Genomic DNA, 20,873 nt, shown 5'->3' on the forward strand with positions numbered 1-20,873 from the left:
GATAATATGTCAGCAAAAGTACACTCTGCTAAACATCCAGGCCAGGAAGACACATAATATGTGATGCTACCTGCGTGGGATAAAAGCATGAACAATGGTCAATCATGAAGATTCAGATCTCTGAATACTGGTGTTGTGTTTGCCAATGTTTTATGGAGATGATTAATGAAGGCAGTGTACTCAAGGCTTGGCAGCTGGAACCCAGGAGCATGGAATTGCATCAGTGTTCCCACCTAGGAGATGGGGCCTCATAACAGATCCATCATCTCCTGTCTTCCAGGGTGCATTGTCAGTACAAGTGTGGTGAATGTGTAAATGGGCTCCATCCAGCACTGTGATATGCAGCCTGGGTGTCTCCCTCTCTAAAACTGATCTAAGACTGCAAATGGATTGATGACGCCAGTCAGTACAGACTTGGAGTGAAGAGTAGGGACACTGAACACATGGTCTCTGGGACTGGCTCTTCCTGCAGCTGTGATTCAGCCTCAGGACACTGGGCATCATGCTGGACCCACAGACACAGCTCCCCAAGATGTGAACTCCAGCCCCAGAGTGCACAGCCACTGTGTGTCCCACTTTCTGCTCTCCCTGAACCACAGCAGGTGCAGGGGTTCCCATGACAATGGAGCAGAACCAGATCAGCTGGAAGGGCACACCCAACACTTTCCATTCAGTTATGACCTTGACTGCTGATGTCCAGTGCATTTCCCTCCTGAGTTCAGGCAATGAGCCCCCCAGGAGTGTCCCAGGACCTAGAGGATGAGGAAGTCCCTGTAGGCTTCCCAGGTGCCTGCAGAAGCTCAGCCTGATACACAGCTGAGCTGCAAGTACATTCCTGAGTGCTGTGACATTCACACAGGGACCACAGACTGTTCCAGGATTAAAGGGAAAATGGAGATTGGGTATAAAATCTTGGAACGTGAGGTTAGAACACCCACAGTTAAAATAAGACAGTTGGTTCAGGTCAGCACACATGCTGCTCTGACAGGAGGAGTGGGACGACTTATAAAACTGAGGTAACAAATCAAGACTTTGTCTCGGGTCTGTCTGGGTTTGAAGGAAAACTAAAATTGTGCTAAAGTCGGCAGTGCCCTGAGAACGCTGTCCTGAGTCAGACAGGCAAACACTCACGAGGTCCCCAGATAGTCCTGCATCTCTGACCCTGGTGACCACTGTCATCGTTCAAGAACCTGAATGTGTCTGTTTAGGACTTCTTCCTGTTCACATCAAGCTTCTCTATGTCAGTGACGTCAGTGGAAAGGACAGAATCAGGAAGTAGATTCTTGCCGCAAAACTACAGGGGAACAAACCCCAATTCCATGACAGGAAATCAGGGCTTCATTTCCCTCTGATTCTGAGCGGACCAGAATTGGGCTCAGTACGTCTTTTGCGCCCCCTGGTGGAACCGCACTCCCGTGCAGGGAGGTTTGTGCCTGGGCTCAGCCTGAGGGCCCCTCCTGTGTCTACTGCACGGAAATACCTGGGCGTGTCCGGGGCAGTTAGACTGTTCATTTGCAGAGACACCGTGTTCTGGGCGTTGTCTCTGGAGATGGTGAATCGGCCATTCACCCAGCTCGCGTACCATGTGCTACCACCACTACTAATCCATCGGATCCACTCCAGCCCTTCCCTGGAGCCTGGCGGACCCAGCTCATATAGTAGCTACTGAAGTCGATTCCAGAGGCTTTGCAGGAGAGTTTCAGGGATCCCCCAGGCTGGACCAGAACCCCTGCGGACTCCACCAGCTGCTCCTGACACTGGACACCTGCAAACACAGACGTCCTGGTCAGGAAGCTGTCACTCACACTCTCTGTGTCTCTCACTCACATCCTCTCCCAGACTCAGTGCCCCACGTTCTCCATCATTACCTTTGAGCACAGCGAGCAGGAGAAGCCAGCGCAGCCCAGTCTCCATGGTGAGCGTCTGTGTTGAGTGCGATCACTGAGTGGACACCTGGGAGTCCTGGGGCTGGAGCTCCTGTGCCAGAGCTGCAGGGTGAGCGCTGGGAAGGTTTTCATGGGCAGAGTTAGGCCCTATTTGTATGTGCTGCCCCTATATAGCAGGCATGGTGTCAGATGCCTCAGACAGGAGAGAGCTCAGGGCAGACGTGGTGACCTGGGTGTGTAGGGTGATGGCTATGACAGGATTCAGATCATGTGAATTTTTATGTTATCATTATTTTAAAAAGTTGAAGGCAATTTTCTCTCTTGGAAAGGATGAAGTACTGATGAGGACAGCAGGGGGAGCCAGGGAGGGAGGAGCTGGGATTCTGGTCAAATGGTCCAGGGCTGGCTCATCACGCAGCACTGATTCAGCTCACCAGGTGGGTCAGTGTGTGGCAGCCCCTGGCAGCCAAATCCCAGGGATGGGGACTCTGGCCCCGGAGCCAGGGCCCTGGACTGTCCCCCTCTGTTCACCCTAAGAGCACTGCAGTCAACGGATTCCACCACACTGGAGCAGAAAAAGAACCTGTAAGTCCACACCACACACTTTCCAAACAGATTATTCCTTGAATACAAATGTCCACCTGTGCTTCCCATGAGTTCATGCAATGAGGTCATCTGAAATGTTTCAGGGAACTGAATGCGGAATTTCATGGTGTCGGGGAAACTTGAATGCACCTAAAATAATTCATCATGCTGTCATCTCACACCAGTATCCCAAAGAGAGTGAACAGGATGAACCTCTTAAAGGCAAGACCCGAGACTGTAAAGTTCTAGAGGAAAACACAGGACAAAAGCAAGTTCCCATTGGTTTGAGCAATGATAGTTTGATAATCTCCAAAGTACAGGCAACCAAGATACATGGACAAAGAATAATGGATCCAACTACAGATTCTGAGTAACAAAGAGAAAGATTGAAGAACAAGGATATGATCACCGATGGGGAGAAAGTATTTTCAGATGACACCCATGGGGGACAATGTTGTGGCCCTGCATGTTATGCTGACATCTCTATGCATGCATCACACAGGAGCATGGGTTCAGATTCTGCTTGCTCCACTTCAAATCCAGCTCCCTGCTGGGATGCAGACCTGGGAACTCTGTCAATGATGACTCAAGTGTGTGTCCCCTTCAAGCCATGTGGGAAACTTTAGGAAGTTCCCAGCTCTTTGCATTAGGCTTGTCCAGCACCACCTTTGCTGACATATAGGAAGTGAACTAGTGGATGGTCTCTTCCTCTCTTGCTATAACACTGCCTTTCAAATAAAAAATAAATTTTTTTAAAAATGGAAAGATTAATTATAAATATCATTAGGAGCCTATTTCCTAATGTTGAATGACCACAAACAACTGAATCCCAAGGGAAGAAATCAATTCTTTAAAAGCAGTGATGATAAGGTGGTGTCAGGTGCAGCACGGGAGTGAGCCTGTGGGATTGCTGCCTCCCGTGTCAGGATGCTTAGTGCTGTGTCCTAGTTTGGTTCCAGTGTCAGATTCCTGCCTAAGCCCCTCTGGGAGGCCATTGTGAAGTTCCAGTACTCACACGTGGATACCTGGACAGAATTCCAAAAACCTGGCTGTCACCTGACCTAGCTGAAGCTTTTGTAGCCATCTGGGAAGTGACCCAGGAGTTAGATCACTGTCAGCCTCAGTCTCTTGTCATACAGACAAGGTATTAATAAAATGATAAATAATAAAATTAATAAAATGATAAAGTTTAAAATTTATGTCATATCTATAAATTTAAAAAGAAATATAAAGGCAAACATATGAAATGCACAGGTGCCTGGGAGACGTGGAATGGCATCGTCTCTGGGGAGTGCATCCAGTGACGACTCCACGCCATGAGTGGATTCAATGTCAGGGCCTCATGGAGGAAGCTGAGGTCTCCAGTGCCCTGAACAGGACCACATGGAATGCTGGGAGCTGCCTGCTGGGGGTGGATGTGGTTTGTCTTCACAGCATCAGTGCTGAGCATGGCCCCAACATAACAGCAGTGGCAGGGGGTGCACGGTCTGGATGTTTACATAAAAAGCATGGAATTAACCAGGATCTGATGTCAGATATAATGTCCTTGTAAAATTACCAAAGGAAACATAGGGCAAAATCTCCCTGATGTTGTTCTCGCCATGATTCCCCTTTCAGAATTCAAAATTCAAGCAACCTAAGAAAACATTCTCAGATGATGCTGCATAACTACAGAGCTTCTGCAGACTGACTGAGAAGTGAGCAGCCTACACACAGATTGGAAGTGACTATTCTCATATCAAATGTATGATCCATAGCCTGTATCCCAAAGGAATAAAAAGGAACTGTCTGTCTGAGCCATGTTTAGAACTGGTTCTGAGTCTTCTGTAGTTTCAAAATAACTGTGATGCACAATTGGCTTCTTCATCCTGATCGACAGGTTCTGCGTCATCAGGCCTACAATGGGTATAGAAGCAAACCTCTCTGATATGTGTGTGGCTCAGTGTTGCTATGGTTTTGTTATGAGAGGAGGAGCGTGGTCGGGGCAAGAGGCGTGGGGTCACCACCAGGACCCCAGGAGTTGGGTGAAAGCATGCCAGAGGCGAGCAGCCCGCAGACTCATTTGTTTCAGTAGGTACAGCAGCTTATATAGCCGAGGCAGCCAATCTGGTCTAGGGGCATTTTATGCCTAACCAATCACAGCCTGTTGCCAGGCAGTATCTGAAGCCATCCAATCACACCCTGTTGCCAGGCAGGCTCCGTTGCCAGGTGGCATTGAAGCCATCCCTGAGTAACTGATGCTTGCTTGCTAGCAGCCATCTAGGCATGGCCTTCTCATTCCACCACAGCTCAGTGTGTCCCAAAGTTGTTGTGTTTTAGATGTGCTCCCAGGAAGACCATGGGAGAAAAGATGGGAGTTCTGGGAGTGAGGCCTAGTGGGATTTGTTCATTCCTGGGGAATCTGCTATGGAGGAGATCACAGTAGATCTCCTGGGTCTCCAGCTTCAGCACAGAGCACAGTGCTGCTAGAATCAGCCCTGGTCTTGTCTGAAGTCCTGTGTGGGGATGGGGTCCCTCCCATCCATGTTCAAAATATTAGCCTGAAGACTGCCATGCTCTTCATAATATTATCATGCCTGATGGCACAACATTCTGCATTCACTATGAAAAACACCTCTGCAGTCCCATGTTCAATTAAAGCAGCATCATTCTCAAGAGTACACACATATAATCCAGGAAAATTTGCATTTAAGAAGGAATGGATAATAGGACAAATGGACAGAGTTATATTTTAACAGGAAGTTTATATGGCTATAGTATAGAGGAAGAAATTCTGGTATCTTGGATAACATGGATGATCCTGGAGAATAAGATCCAAGGATAATATGTCAGGATAAGTACACTCTGTTAAACTATCCAGGCCAAGAAGCCAAATAATATGTGATGCTACGTACATGGGATTAAAGGATGAACTCACAAGGCAGAAGTTCAATGGTGAAGACCAACGTCTGAGGGAGAGGGTAACAGAGGAGATGCTGGAGCAAGGTCAGAGTTTCAGTCCCACAGGATCCACACACTGAGGGATCTACTGTGCAGCATGGTGATAGAGGTTAAGAGAATATAGTGCCTGTAGAATACCAAGACATTAGACAAACTACATTCTACCATGAAAAATGTGGGTTTTGTGATAAACATGTCAGTAAGTCTGACTTCATTATTCCACTCAGTATGAATTCGTTTATTCAACACATATCACTGTACCTCATATGCCTATATTAAATATTATTTACCAAATATTTAATGATAATGAAATGGCAAAAATGGGAAATCATGAAGATTCAGATCTCTGAATACTGGTGTTGAGTTTGCCAGTGTTTTATGGAGATGATAAATGAAGGCAGTGCACTCAAGGCTTGGCAGCTGGAACCCCGGAGCATGGAACTGCATCACTGTTGCCTCATGGTGATGGGGCCTCATAACACATCCATCATCTACTGTCTTTCAGGGTGCATTGTCAGTTACAAGTGTGCGAAATGTATAAATGGGCTCCATCCAGCACTCTGATATGCAGGCTGGATGTCTCCCACTCTAAATAGATGAAAGACAACAAATGGATTGATGATCCCAGTCAGCACAGATACAGAGTGAAGAGCAGAGACTTGGACAAATGGTCTCTGAGACTGGCTCTTCCTGCAGCTGTGATTCAGCCTCAGGACACTGGGCATCATGCTGGAGCCACAGACACAGCTCCCTGTGATGTGGACTCCAGCCCCAGAGTGCACAGCCACTGTGTGTCCCACTTTCTGCTCTCCCTGAATCACAGCAGGTGCAGGGGGTCCCATGGCACTGGAGTAGAACCAGATCAGCTGGAAGTGCACACCAAACAATTTTCATTCAGTGATGACCTTGACTATTGATGTCCAGCACATTTCTCTCTTGAGTTCAAGCAGGGAGCCCCCCAGGAGGGTCCCAGGACCTAGAGAATGAGGAAGTCCCTGTACGCTTCCCAGGGGCCTGCAGAAGCTCAGACTGAGACACAGCTGAGCTGCAGTACATCCCTGAGTGCTGTGACATTCACAAAGGGACCACAGACTGTTCCAGGATTAAAGGGAAATGCAGGTCTGGTTAAAGTCTGCAGAAAGTGAGTGTGGATCACCCACATGTAGAGTCAAAGGTTGGTTCAGTGCACTGTTTCTCGTTGTGGCAGGAGAGGGATGAGTGGAATAGTTGCTGTTTAACAGAACAACGACCCTGTCTCAGCTGTCCCTGGTTATACAGGGAAAACTGAAACTGTCCAAAGCTTTCAGTGCCCTGAGGGTGCTGTCGTGAGTCAGGTTGGAAGAGACTCAATAGTGTCCTCAATATTCCCACATCTCTGATCCTGGTGAGCACAGTCGCTGTCCATGAACCAAATTGTTCATTTAGGACCTCTTCTTTTACATCAAACTTTCAATCCGCCATTGAAGTTGGGAGGGACAGAATCAAAAAGTAGAATTCTTCCCTCAAAACTGTCCCCTGACAGGAACCAGGGATTCATCTCCCTCTGCATCTGTGCAGGAGCAGAATCTGGGCTCAGTGTGTCTAGTGCGCCCCCTGGTGGAGCCGCGCGCCCCTGCAGGGAGCTTTGTGTCTGGGCTCAGCCTGAGGGCCCCTCATGTGACTCTGGCACAGAAATAGGTGGCCGTGTCCGAGGCTGTCAGACTGGTAATTTTCAGGTCCACCGTGTTCAGGTTGGTGTTTCTGGTGATGGTGGATCGGCTTTTCGCCCAGGTCTCACAGTATGTGCTACACTACTACCAATGGTTGCGATATATTCCAGCCATTTCCCTGGAGTCTGCAGTACCCAGTTTATTGCATTGCTACTGAGGGATAATCCAGAGACTGTGCAGGTGAGTGTCAGGGTTCCTCCAGGCTTGACCATGCCTACCCCGGACTCCTCCAGCGACTGACACTGGACACCTGCAAACACAGACGTTGTGGTCAGGAAACTGTCACTCACACTCTCTGTGTCTCTCACTCACGTCCTCTCCCAGACTCAGTGCCCTGCGTTCCCCATCATTACCTTTGAGCACAGCGACCAGGAGAAGCCAGCGCAGCCCAGTCTCCATGGTGAGCGTCTGTGTTGAGTGCGATCACTGAGTGGACACCTGGGAGTGCTGGGGCTGGAGCTCCTGTGCCAGAGCTGCAGGGTGAGGGCTAGGCTGGTTTTCATGGGCAGAGGGAGGCCCTATCTGCATGAACTGCTCCTATATAGCAGGCTGGGTTCAGATGCCTCAGACAGGACAGGGCCCAGGGCAGATGTGGTTGTCCTGGGTATGTAGGGTGATGGCTATGATAGGATTCAGATCATACGAATTTTTATGTTATCATAATTTTAAAAAGTTGAAGGCAAATACATTGTTTCATCTTAATTCAGTGTGTACCCTTAATATCCAGTGTTAGCAATGTCATGTTCCTCATTTATTTAAGTACCCATTAGTTCCTTTTCATCTGTATGATAGACATTGGGACATTGATAGAAAGAGAAGGAGTGAGAGTTACAGAAATGTAGAGATGGACAGAAAAGGTGACAATGGGAAATTTCTGCCTTTGGGTTGACAGCCCCAGACATCCCAAATGCCTATGACATCTAGGAGTTAGTCTTTCTGAACCCTGGAGCAAGAAAATGTGACTGTAATTCCAACGTCAGACATAGGGGTTCATTTGCTTGTAGCATCACCTACAGTTTCCCATGATGCATTATGAGGGAAAAGTGTGGGAAGCCGTGAGGCTGGACTCAGTCAGTTCTCTCACGGGAACACAGGTGTCCCTACTGGGGACTTAGCCAATTTTGTCCTAATGCCTGCTTCCCACTTTTAAAGAGATGAAAGACTGCAAGTGTATTTTTTAAGGTTAACTATGTTTTGTTTCCTTATTCATCCATTGCCTTAGTTTAAAACTGTTCCTGAACACAGAGCACTGCACATGGTAGTGGGGTGTAGTGTGCTATTGGAATCTGTGTGTCGTAGAAATGGGTACAGATCAACTCACTGTTGTTCACATTTCCACCTCCTTTCAATCACTCTGAGTTGGGCAGCCCTGAGGCCCCAGTTCTAGCTATTTGTGAAAAGTGATGTGTGTTCTAGTGAACTGGTCTGCCCACTGTGGTGTGGAGCAGAGTTATTCCTCTTGTGCGTGGTGCTTTGTGCCCTGGTATCAGCTGCCCTGTGTTCCCCCCTCTTCCCTGTTCTGTAACCATGACTCTGAGTTCAACTCAAGCACTGGGTAGTCACTGTGTCACAATTCACCTGCAGTCCTGCGTTCAGGTAATGCAGCTGTGTTCCCAATAGTTCAGTCTACAAAGAACAAGTGCGCATAAAACAGTGAATGGATTCTTTCCCACTTGGACATGGATATTATTCAGTGTTAAGAAGGAGATTGTTCTGTCATTAGGAAATGTGGGTCAGCCTGGAGCATACATACTAAAAGATATAATCCAGGTAGATGTGGACACATAGTATGTGACATTAGTTATATATGCAGTCCACAAGCTTGAACTCACAGATGTAGGCAGTGCAATGGTGATCACTGTGTACCATGACCCAAGTGTTTGTCCCCTTCCAGCCCTGTGGGAAACTGGAGGAAGTTCCAGGCTCCTGGCTTCAGGCTCAGACATCATAGCCTTTGAGCCATTCACGAAGTGAACCAGTGGACGGAAGCCTCACTCTACATCCGTTGGTCTCTCCCTCTCTTGCTATAACACAGTCTCTAAAATAAAATAGATACTTAAAATAAATTGAAGATTAATTATACATATGATTAGGAGCCTATTTCCTAATGTTGAAAGATCTCAAGCCACTGATCCAAAGGGAAGAAATCAATTGTTTAAATGCAGTGATGATAAGGTGGAGACAGGAGCAGCACTGGAGTGAGCCTGAGGGATTCCTGCCTCCCATGTCAGGATGCTTAGTGCTTTGTCCTAGTTTGGTTCCAGTTTCAGTTTCCTGCCTAAGCACACTCTGGGAGGCCATAGGTGAAGTTCCAAGTACTGCCATGTGGACACCTGGACAGAATTCCAAGCACCTGGCTGTCACCTGACCAAGCTGAATCTTTTGTAGCCATTGGGGAAGTGACACAGGAATTAGAAGATCACTGTCAGTCTCAGTCTCTCTGTGGTTTTGGACAAATACATAAAGACAAGGTCTCAAATAAAATGATAAATTTTAAAATTTATATCATTTCTATAAATTATTAAAAGAAGATATATAGACAGACATATAAAATGCTATCAATTTTGGACCATCATGTATGTCCATGTTAGAAGCACAATGAGACATCCCATCGCTCCTGTTAGAATGGCTATTACCAGATATACTAGAGCTGACATGTTTTATGGAGGTAGAGAGAGATGATAACCCTGGTACAAGTCTGTGTCAGGTTAATTAGTAAAACCATTATGGAAAAGCATCAAAAACTAGAAATAGAATTATTACATGATGTTCAAGCACCATTGCATGGTACAATGAATATGAAATCCCAGGGAGGTGTCCACGGGATCTGCAGTCACTGTGGCAAACACCTCTACAGTTCCTTTTCATTTAAAGCACCGTCATTCAAAAGAGTTCACACATATGATCCAGTGACATCTCATGGAAGCAAGAATGGAAAAAGAAAGAAATGGACAAAGTTACATTTTAAAAGGAAGTGTATAAGCAGTAAAGAGTAAGAAATTCTGTAATTTTGGACAACTTGGATGTTCCTGGAGAATAATGTGCCTAGGATAATATGTAAGTAAAAGTACACTCTGCTAACCATCCAGGCCAGGAAGACACATAATATGTGATGCTACCTACATGGGATAAAAGGATGAACAATGGCCAGTCATGAAGATTCAGATCTCTGAATACTGGTGTTGTGTTTGCCAATGTTTTATGGAGATGATAAATAAAGGCAGTGCACTTAGCCTTGCAGCTGTAACCCAGGAGCATGGAACTGCATCAGTGTTCCCACCTTGGTGATGGGGCCTCATAACACATCCATCATCTACTGTCTTCCAGGGTGCATTGTCAGTTACAAGTGTGGGAAAGCGTGCAAATATGCTCCATCCAGCAATGTGATATGCAGCTTGGGTGTCTCCCTCTGTATATTAAAGTGGATTGATGACTCATCAGCATAGACATGGAGTGAGGAGCAGGGACTCTGGACACATGGTCTCTGGGACTGGCTCTTCCTGCAGCTGTGACTCAGCCTCAGGACACTGGGCGTCATGGTGGACCCACAGACACAGCTCCCCATGATGTGAACTCCATCCCCAGAGTGCATAGCCACTGTGTGTCCCACTTTCTGCTCTCCCTGAACCACAGCAGGTGCAGGGGGTCCCACGACACTGGAGGAGAACCAGATCAGCTGGAAGTGCACACCAAACACTTTCCATTCAGTTATGACCTTGACTGCTGATGTCCAGGGCATTTCCCCTCCTGAGTTCAGACAGGGAGCCCCCCAGGAGGGTCCCAGGACCTAGAGGATTAGGAAGTCCCTGTAGGCTTCCCAGGGGCCTGCAGAAGCTCAGCCTGATACACAGCTGAGCTGCAGTACATCCCTGAGTGCTGTGACATTCACACAGGGACCACAGACTGTTCCAGGATTAAAGGGGAAATGCAGGTCGGGTTAAAGTCTGCAGAAAGTGAGTGTGGATCACCCACATGTAAAGTCAAAGATTGGTTCAGTGCACACTTGCTGGTTGTGGCAGGAGAGGGATGAGTGGAATAGGTGCTGTTTAACAGATCAATGGCCCTGTCTCAGCTGTCCCTGTTTGTACAGGGAAAACTGAAACTGTCCAAAGCTTTCAGTGCCCTGAGGGTGCTGTCCTGAGTCAGGTTGGAAGAGACTCAATAGTGTCCTCAATATTCCCACATCTCTGATCCTGGTGAGCACAGTCGCTGTCCATGAACCAAATTGTTCATTTAGGACTTCTTCCTTTTACATCAAACTTTCTCCCCTTCATTGAAGTTGGGAGGGACAGAATCAAAAAGTAGAATTCTTCCCTCAAAACTGTTACAGGAGAGGAAACCCCAATTCCTGACAGGAAACCAGGGCTTCATCTCCCTCTGCGCTTGTGTAGGAGCAGAATCTGGGCTCAGTGCGTTTTATGCGCTCCCTGGTAGAGCCCCGGGCGCCTGCAGGAGTTTTGTGTCTAGGCTCAGTGTGAGGGCCCCTCACTGTGTCTCTGGCACAGAAATAGGTGGCCGTGTCCGCCGCTGTCAGACTGGTCATTTTCAGATCCACCGTGGTCGAGGTTTTGGAGATGGTGAATCGACCATTCACCCAGCTCGCGTAGTATGTGCTACCACCATAACTAATGTATCCGATCCATTCCAGCCCCTTCCCTGGAGCCTGGTGGACCCAGCCAATGCTGTAGCTACTGATGTCGGATCCAGAGGCTGTGCAGGTGAGTGTCAGGGTTCCTCCAAGCGTGACCAGGCCTCCTCCGGACTCCTCCAGCTGCTCCTGACACTGGACACCTGCTAACAGAGACGACATTGTCAGGAAGCTGTCACTCACACTCTCTGTGTCTCTCACTCACGTCCTCTTCCAGACTCTGTGCTCCGCGTTCCTCATCATTACCTTTGAGCACAGCAACCAGGAGAAGCCAGCGCAGCCCAGTCTCCATGGTGAGTGTCTGTGTTCAGTGTTATAGATAGTGAGAGAGAGACACAGAGAGAAAGGTCTTCCTTCTGTTTATTCCCTCCCCAAATGGCAGCTACAGCCAGCGCTGTTCCAATCCCTGGCTCAGGCCCTTAATTTATATTGTGAACATTTATTTATTTATTTGAAAGTCAAAGTTACACACAGAGAGAAGGAGAGGCAGAGAGAGAGAGAGAGAGAGAGAGAGAGAGAGAGATGGATAGCGACACAGAGAGAGAGAGCGCAATCGTCTTTCCTCTGGTTCACATTCCAATTAGTCGCAACAGCTAGACCTTAGCGACTTGGAAGCCAGGAGCCAGGAGCTTCTTCCAGATCCCCATGCAGGTACAAGGAACCAAGGACTTGGGCTGTCTTCTACTGCTTTCCCTGGCTGTAGCAGAGAGCTGGATTGGAAGTAGAGCAGCTGGGACTTGAACCGTTGCACATGTGGGATGCCAGTACTGCAGATTTGGTCTGCAACATACTATGTCCCAGCACCAGCCCCACCTTTACGTTTTTACCCTCCGGACACAGGGCCTGAGGTGGAGAGGCTGGTTTTTGAGCCATCACTCCAACACAGGGTGTGGGCTCCCAACAAGGGCTCAGCTCACTGCACAACAGTGCCTGCCCCTGTGTTGTGTCTGCACAAGCACAGAAATGTGATATTGGCATGAGTGATACCTCCCTTGAACATGTGCACAGTTACTGAAGGAATCACAGACAGGCTGTGCTGTGTCCAGGGGCTCTAGTCTGGTAGGAGGCACCTCCACACTCTACACCTCTGTTCCTCACACAGGACTTCCCACTCCACCTAACAGCTCCAGGAGTGATGTGCGCTCTGTACCGTCATTGGTTGTGGTTGTCCAGTTTACCTAATGAATTTGTTAATGTGCTGTGAAGGGTTGAAATAGTGAGTTTTTCATGTATATGATGTTAAATTGTGACTGGGTGGGATTTATGTAAGAGCAGCCTTTGAAGATACTGGCACATGAATGTGTTTCTTCCAAATTTGAAGTCGAATGTCATTAAAATAACTTTTTTTAAAAAAGCAATTCATGGCTTTTTAGGTTTTAGTGTGTGTGTGTTAAGAATTGAGTACACATCAAAACACCTGTGTGCTGGATATTAACACCAATGAAATATCAGTTATGGACCAAAAAGTGCCAGTCCGTGAACTCCCACCCCAAAAGTTCACCAGTCTCATACTTTAGCTGGTGTGTGGCACATTGGGTGAAAGCCCTGGCCTGAAGTGCCGGCATCTGAAATGAGCACCGGTCTAGTCCTAGCTGCTCCTCTTCCCATCCAGCTCTCTGCTATGGCCTGGGAAGCAGTAGAAGATGGCCCAAGTCTTTGGGCCCCTGAATCTACATGGGAGACCCCAAGAAGCCCCTGGCCCTTGCCTTCGGATCGGAACAATTTCGGCCATGGTGACCAACTGGGGAGAGAACCAGTGGATGGAAGACCTCTCTCTGTGTGTCTCTACCTCTCTCTGTAACTCTGTCATTTAAATAAAGTAAATAAAATAAATCTTTTTTAAAAATTGCCAAATCCTGCTGTTGCTTACAGGGAATACGAAGTCTGAGGGATGTGTCCAAGCCATCTGAGGGCGCCATGTCTAGACATTTGCAGTCCCATCTCCAACTACATTGACCTCAATCACAACAGTTAGCTCATGAACATGGAGCACTTTGGCTGGATTCTGTTTTTGATAGAAAGATGCACAGGGGACCAGGTTTCACGCAGGTGCATCTGAGTGTGGTGTTCCACATGCTGGTGTCTGTCTGTCTGTTCTTCACACTTTCTCTGCTGGGCAATTTGCTTCCCAATGCTGTCAGGTTGTGATAGATACAGAGGCAGCCCCACATGTTGAAAGTGTGTGGTGAGTGGGATGCGACTCACCTGTGCCTCTCTCACTCCTCATCACAACTACGCCAAGAGCAAATATCACATCCCACGGTCCTGTCCACTGCTCCTGTGTCACCCAGCCCTGGCCCACCTCCTCCAGTCACATTAAGGCCTGAGCCCCTCTGGGCTCCTTCACAACAGATTTCATCCAGTTCAGCGCTGAGCATCATGTAGGTTCCAGGGGCAGAAGTCGAAGGCCCTGAGTTTGCAAGCCTGTGGGGCACAGGTGAATGAGGGTTTCTTAGTTTTTAACCAAAATATCTGAAAATCTGATAATAGTAAAACTGAAATAAATTAGAGTAAGTATATTGTATTTGGCACAAATGTGCAGCACATTAATCTTAATGCTGTTATCAAATTTCATGGATATAAGGTAAATAATAAAATGAAAGTTGCATTGTTTAAGATGTGCACCTCTCCCAAGGGAGTGCAAGGGTCTCACATGTGATTCTTGCACCCAATACCAGATTCCTGGTTTTGCAGCCCCAGGAACCACAAACGTATGGGAGGGTCTCTCTAAGGTTCATAGTCCCTTCAATGCAGGCAGAACCTTCATGGACTTGTCCCTCCTTAGAGCCCCTCTCAATGGGATCACTGGGTGGTGAGGTCCCCACATGCATGATGGGAGGCTCCGTGCATCAAGTATGGAGGGTAAGTTCCACCTAACATGCAGCCTTCAGCTGCTCAGTTGGAGAGACCACACACACACACCAAGCAGTGCTGGCTCTGCTCACGGCTCTGCAGGAACAGCATCCTCAGCCTCAATACCCCAGACCCTGCTCCTCTGTGTCCACTGATTAAGAAAATGATTCACCTGCAGGAGGAAACCGTCATGACCAATGTCCTGGTGGAATCCTGTAGAAAATGTTCGTGAGCAGAGTCCACCCCAGACACTGTGCCAGCACTGATCCCCCAAGACACAGAAGTCTGCATCTTCAGGGGATGGCTCCACCCCCAAAGCTGAGGACTGGGGAGGAGAACCATGGCACATGGGGAAGTGACAGTCAGGGACAGGGTCCAGCAGCAGAGGGAGAGGACCTGGTGGAGCGGTGGGCTCTGCTGTGCAGGAGGGTAAGGACAGGTGGAAGGGCCACACTGCTGGGGCCCCAGTGCCTGCAGGAGAACACTGAGTCAGGAGGTCTGATGAGGTTCCTTCACCCCGGCAACCCCCACACTGACCACTACTGAGTTAAACTAGCACAGGTGCCTGGGAGACGTGGAATGACATCGTTCTGGATAGTGCATCCAGTGATGACTCCCACCATGAGTGGATTCAGTGTCAGGGCCTCATGGAGGAAGCTGAGGTCTCCAGTGCACTGACCAGGACCACACAGAATGCTGGGAGCAGCCTATGGGGGTGGATGTGGTTTGTCCTCACAGCATCAGTGCTCAGCATGGCCCCAACATGATAGCACTGACAGGGGGTGCATGGTCTGGATGTTTACAAGAAAAGCATGGAACAACCAGGATCTGACATCAGATGCAAAGTCCATTGTACAACTACTGGAAGGAAACACAGGGCAGAATCTCCCTGATAGTTGTCTGTCCATGATTTCCCTTTTGGATCTCCAGAGATCAGGCAACGTAAGAAAACCTTTTCTGATGATGCTGCATAAACTACAGAGCTTCTCTACTGCAAGTGGACCGATGAGACGTGAGCAGCCTACACACACACATGGAAGTAACTATTTTCATACAGAATGTATGATCAGTAGCCTGTATCCCAAAGGAAGAAAAGGACTGTCTGCATGAGCTGTGTTTAAAATTGGCCCTGAGTCTTCTAACGTCTCAAAATACCTGTTTTACACAACTGGCTTCATCCTGAACAACAGGTTCTGTGTCATCAGGCCTACAATGCTTGTAGAAGGAAACCTCCCTCCTCTGCCTGTGGCAGAGTGTGTCCTCAAAGTGTGCGTGTTTTGGAGTGATTCCTGGGTGACTGTGGGAGAAGTGCGGGAGCTCTGCGAGTGAGGCCTAGTGAGATTTGTTCATTTCTGGGGAATCTGCTATGGAGGAGATCACAGTAGATCCCCTGGGTCCCCAGCTTCAGCACAGAACACAGTGCTGCTAGAGTCAGCCCTGGTCTCGTTTGAAGCTCTGTGTGGGGATGGAGTCTCTCCCATCCCTGTTCACACTCTTAGGATGCCTGAACACTGTATGATGTTCACAATATTAGCATGCCTCATGGCACAACATTCTCACTGTCTGATCCTGGACGTAAGCCTCTACAGCTGTGAGCTCCACACACCTCCCCTCTGGGGTACTACATTATGGAACCAACATGCGGAAAAAAAAAAAACGGGTGCATAGCAACATACTAGCCACTCATCTGTTCCCACCTGAAACAGAGACTCTCCTTTGTCTCCAAATTTAGACAGAACCACTCAGATTTAGTCATTTCTACATCAGCTGAGAGAATTGCTTCGGTTTCTGCAAGATTCCTACATGAGAGAACAATTGAATTTTTGCAGGAGACATTTTGTAAACACATGGGGTTGATACAGTATCCTTGTGAAGAGCAGAAAATTTGTTCATTCCTGATGATGATAAAGTTGAGAGTTGCAAGGACAATTTTACTTCCACAGAAGGAGGAGCATGGCTGAAAACAGGTGCGGGCATTCCCTGGAGGAAGGAGTCGGGGTCTCTGGACACACAGTCTCTGGGGCAGGCTCTTCATGCAGCAGGGATGCAGCTCCAGGGCTGGATCATTGGTGGGCTCACAGGGACACATTCCAGAACCACCTGGATCTAGTGCAGACTTCACTGGGCTGTCCCACTTGCTGGTCTCCCTGAGATGGAGACAAGGCCAGGAGAGTGTGGGGAACAAGACCTCTCCACACCCAGTGTTTTCCATGAGTCTGACCCCTTGCACTACCAACGGCCACCTCTGCCTGCAAATGAGAGCATGTTTGGGGATCCCAGGAGAGGTGAGTGAGGAAGAACAAGCAGGAGTTCTAGGAGCCACAGCCTGAGCCACCCCTGAGCTGCAGGTTAATCCCTGACCTGGGGTTTGGACAATGTGGACCTCAACCTGTGAGTTCAGGGTGAGGAAGTGAAAGGGAGACGAGGGCACAGCTGTAGAGAATGGACAAGGGAGCCCCAGGGACTAGGACCACGGGTCAGCTCTGCCCCTCAGGGGCCCAGCTGTGCAGGAGGGGAGGGCATGGATGTGAAACACTGCAGCATCCATAGCCCCTGACTGGCTCCACACTGCCCCTGGGCTCTCAGCAGGGTCCCAGATGACGTCATCAGAGAATTCCACGGAGAGCTCCTCTTTGATTTGGACAGGAAAAGCCTCCCCGGGTGCCCAGAGCTCCCTCAGGTCTCAGATGCTGGGACCCCAGAGATGTCATTCATTCCTCCAGAAACGACTCCATTTTCTTCATGTGACATCTTCCCGTGATACCAAAACTTCTGCTCAGTTATCGGTGTTACGGACAGAATCATCCATCCAGATCGGAACGTAGGAAACAGTTGTAGCACCGCAAACCCCAATTTCCTCAGGAGAATTAGGGATTCACCTCCCACTGCATCTGGGAATGGGTCTGAGTCTGCTCAGTGCGTCTTGTGCACCCCCTGGTGGCGGTGCGCGCCCCTGCAGGCAGGTTTGTGTCTGGGCTCAGCCTGAGGGCTCCTCACTGTGTCTCTGGCACAGAAATAGGTGGCCATGTCCGCTGTTGTCGGACTGTTCATTAGGAGATTCACGGTGTTCTGGGCGTTGTCGCTGGAGATGGTGAATTGGCCATTCACCCAGCTCGCGTAGTCTGTGCAACCACTACCAGCATAAATGCATCCAATCCATCCAGCCCCTTCCCTGGAGCCTGGCGGACCCAGCTCATCCAGTAGCTATTGAGGGAGAATCCAGAGGCTTTGCAGGTGAGTTTCAGGGATCCCTCAGGTTTGAGCAGGCCTCCCCCGGATTCCTCCTGTTGCTCCTGACATTGGACACTTGCAAACACAGATGTTCTGGTCAGGACACTGTCACTCATACTCTCTGTGTCTCTCACTCACATCCTCTCCCAGATTCAGTGCCCCGCGTTCTCCATCATTCCCTTTGAGCACAGCGACCAGGAGAAGCCAGCGCAGCCCAGTCTCCATGGTGAGCGTCTGTGTTGAGTGCGATCACTGAGTGGACACCTGGGAGTCCTGGGGCTGGAGCTCCTGTGCCAGAGCTGCAGGGTGAGGGCTGGGCTGGTTTTCATGGGCAGAGGGAGGCCCTATGTGCATGTACTGCCCCTATATAGCAGACATGGGGTCAGATGCTTCAGACAGGACAGGGCCCAGACTGATGAGAGTGTCCCATGGCAGTCCTATATTATTCATATATGGGACAAGTGATATATTGTGTGCTCTCATTGCACAAAGAACCCTGTTTGAGCCCTTTTATGTGAATGGACCTACAACATGTTTTCATGGGTTTCCTGAGCTCTTGGCCCACGTCAACATTACAGGAGAAATCATCAGACTCTGGATGTGTCCCCAACTCCATGTGCTGAAAGGAGTCCAGCACCTGATCTGCCCCCTCACCAACAGGACTCAGCTCTGCCCCAGTCCACACTCAGCACTCACGGGGGCTTCCTGGTGAGGTCTGCAGAACTCCCTGCCAGCAGCAGAACAAGGAGCACTTTTGGTGGATTCCGTTTTTGGCAGAGAGATGCACAGGGGACCAGGTTCCACGCAAGTGCATCTGAGTGTGGTATTCCACGTGCCAGTGTCTGTCTGTCTGTTCTTCACAATTTCTTTCCTGGGAAATTTTGCTTCCATTGGCAATGCTGTTGAGCTTGATAGATACAGAGGCAGCCGCACATGTTGAAAGTGTGTGGTGAGTGAGACTCACCTGTGCCTCTCTCGCTCCTCATCACACCTATGCCAGGAGCAAATATCACATCCCACGGCGCTGCCCACTGCCTCTGTGTCACCCAGCCCCGGGCCCACCTCCTCCCGTCACATTAAGGCCTGAAACCCTTTGGACTCCTTCACAACAGATTCATCCAGTTCAGCCCTGTGCATCATGCAAGTTTTGTGGCAGAAGTCGAAGGTCTTGAGTTTGTAGGTTCTGTGGGGCCCAGGTGAATGAGTTTTTATTAGTTTTTTACCAAAATATCTGAAAATCTTATATGAGTGAAAATGAAAGTAAAGCAGAAAGGATTGCGGAATAGTGAGGGCGCGCACCGAGAGTCCGGGAAAATTTAGTTTAATAAAAGTGGAGTTACGGTAGCCTCAGAAAAAGGATCAGGAAAAAATTGCAGAGGAAACTCTTCTGGATCTTGTGGCTGTGACTCGGAGGACCTACTGGGAGAACAAGGTCGCTCACCGCCCAGAAGCCGAGCCTCAGGAACCGCAGGGTCTGTGGGCCAGTGCAGGAAGGGGAGTGGATGTCACATAGACACCAGCAGGGAGAGTTGGGATGCCCAGGGCTCCAAGTCCACACATCGGCCCTGGAAGGGGAGATGAGCTCAGTAACCCATGACATTGACGGGGAAACGGTGGTCAGAATCTAGAGGGGAGTGGGAAAGTTCACCAGACTGACTACAGGAGAGAAGGAAAAAAGGTGGGGGGGTTCTCTCTCCGCCAACCTTGAAAAGGTTGCAAGGTTGCAAGGTTTGCAAGAGTTTGCAAGAGTTTGCAAGGTTTGCAAGAGACAAAGAGCAGGCCCCCTCTCTGGATTTACATAACAATAAGGGAGACCTAAGGAACTGAGTCACTACAATTCAGTAGCCTAGGCAACCCAGTGGGAGTCCAGAGGAGAAACAGAGCCTGCACAGACTCTTTGGGTAGAAGCCAGAGATCGGAAGCTAAATACCATCAATTCTGCACAGCCTTGTGGTGCGGTATTACTTACCTCCTGAATAAAATAAAATAAAATAAATAAATAAATAAATAAATAGAGATTTACCACACATAAACTGAGGGTGTCACCTTTGCACACCCGTAACCCGGAAGAACCAAGCAGAGCTCTCAGGCCACACCCATCTCAAGCCTCCAAGGCTCCTCCAACAGCAGGCAGTCCACTTAACACAGACATAGTATAAAATAAAAAAAAAAAAATTAAAAAAAAGCACAGTGACGAAAGAAGAATTAACTATGCCAAGCAACAAACACAGAAATCGAGGGAACGAGATCAACGATGACACTATGATGCCTCCAAATAAACAAAACACCCCAAGCCAAGATTATGAAGATGATGAGATAGACGAAATGCAAGATACGGATTTCAAAAAATTTATGATAAGAACATTTAGAAGTTTTCAAAAGCAAATCCTTGAACTACAGAAATCCTTATTGGACAGGATTGAAAATCTCTCTCATGAAAATGAAATTTTAAGGAAGAATCAAAATGAAACGCAGAAACTAGTAGAACAGGAAAGTGTGATAGTGAAGAGAAATCAAAATGAAATGAAGAACTCAATAGCTCAAATGACAAACACACTAGAAAGCCTTAAAAATAGAATGGGCGAAGCAGAAGAGAGAATATCGGACTTAGAAGGCAGAGCACAGGAAAACATACAGTCAAACCAAAGAAAAGAAGAGAAAATTAGAAATCTAAAAAATATTGTTGGGAATCTACAGGATACTATTAAAAAAAAACAACATTCGAGTTCTAGGAGTTCCTGAAGGCATGGAGAGAGAAAAAGGATTAGAAGGCCTTTTTAGTGAGATACTAGCAGAGAACTTTCCAGGTTTGGAGAAGGACAGAGACATCCTAGTACAGGAAGCTCATAGAACCCCCAATAAACATGACCAAAAGAGATCCTCACCACGACACGTGGTAATTAAACCCACCACAGTGAAACATAAAGAAAAGATCCAAAAATATGCAAGAGAGAAACATCAGATTACTCTCAGAGGATCTCCAATTAGACTCACAGCAGACTTCTCATCAGAAACACTACA

General features: G+C 48.2%; 1 gene segment (V, D, J or C); it reads right to left on the reverse strand.

Annotated features, from left to right (window-relative positions):
* Positions 1-7,137: 7,137 nt before the first annotated feature.
* On the reverse strand, positions 7,138-12,060 carry LOC149120258 (immunoglobulin heavy variable 3-23-like). The segment is given in 4 exon segments: positions 7,138-7,370; positions 8,692-8,746; positions 11,610-11,911; positions 12,015-12,060. Coding segments are annotated over 4 exon segments (636 nt in total).
* Positions 12,061-20,873: the final 8,813 nt, after the last annotated feature.

Source organism: Oryctolagus cuniculus, chromosome 20, assembly GCF_051225735.1.
Source record: "Oryctolagus cuniculus isolate XC-2025 breed Fujian yellow rabbit chromosome 20, ASM5122573v1, whole genome shotgun sequence".
NCBI lineage: Eukaryota > Metazoa > Chordata > Mammalia > Lagomorpha > Leporidae > Oryctolagus > Oryctolagus cuniculus.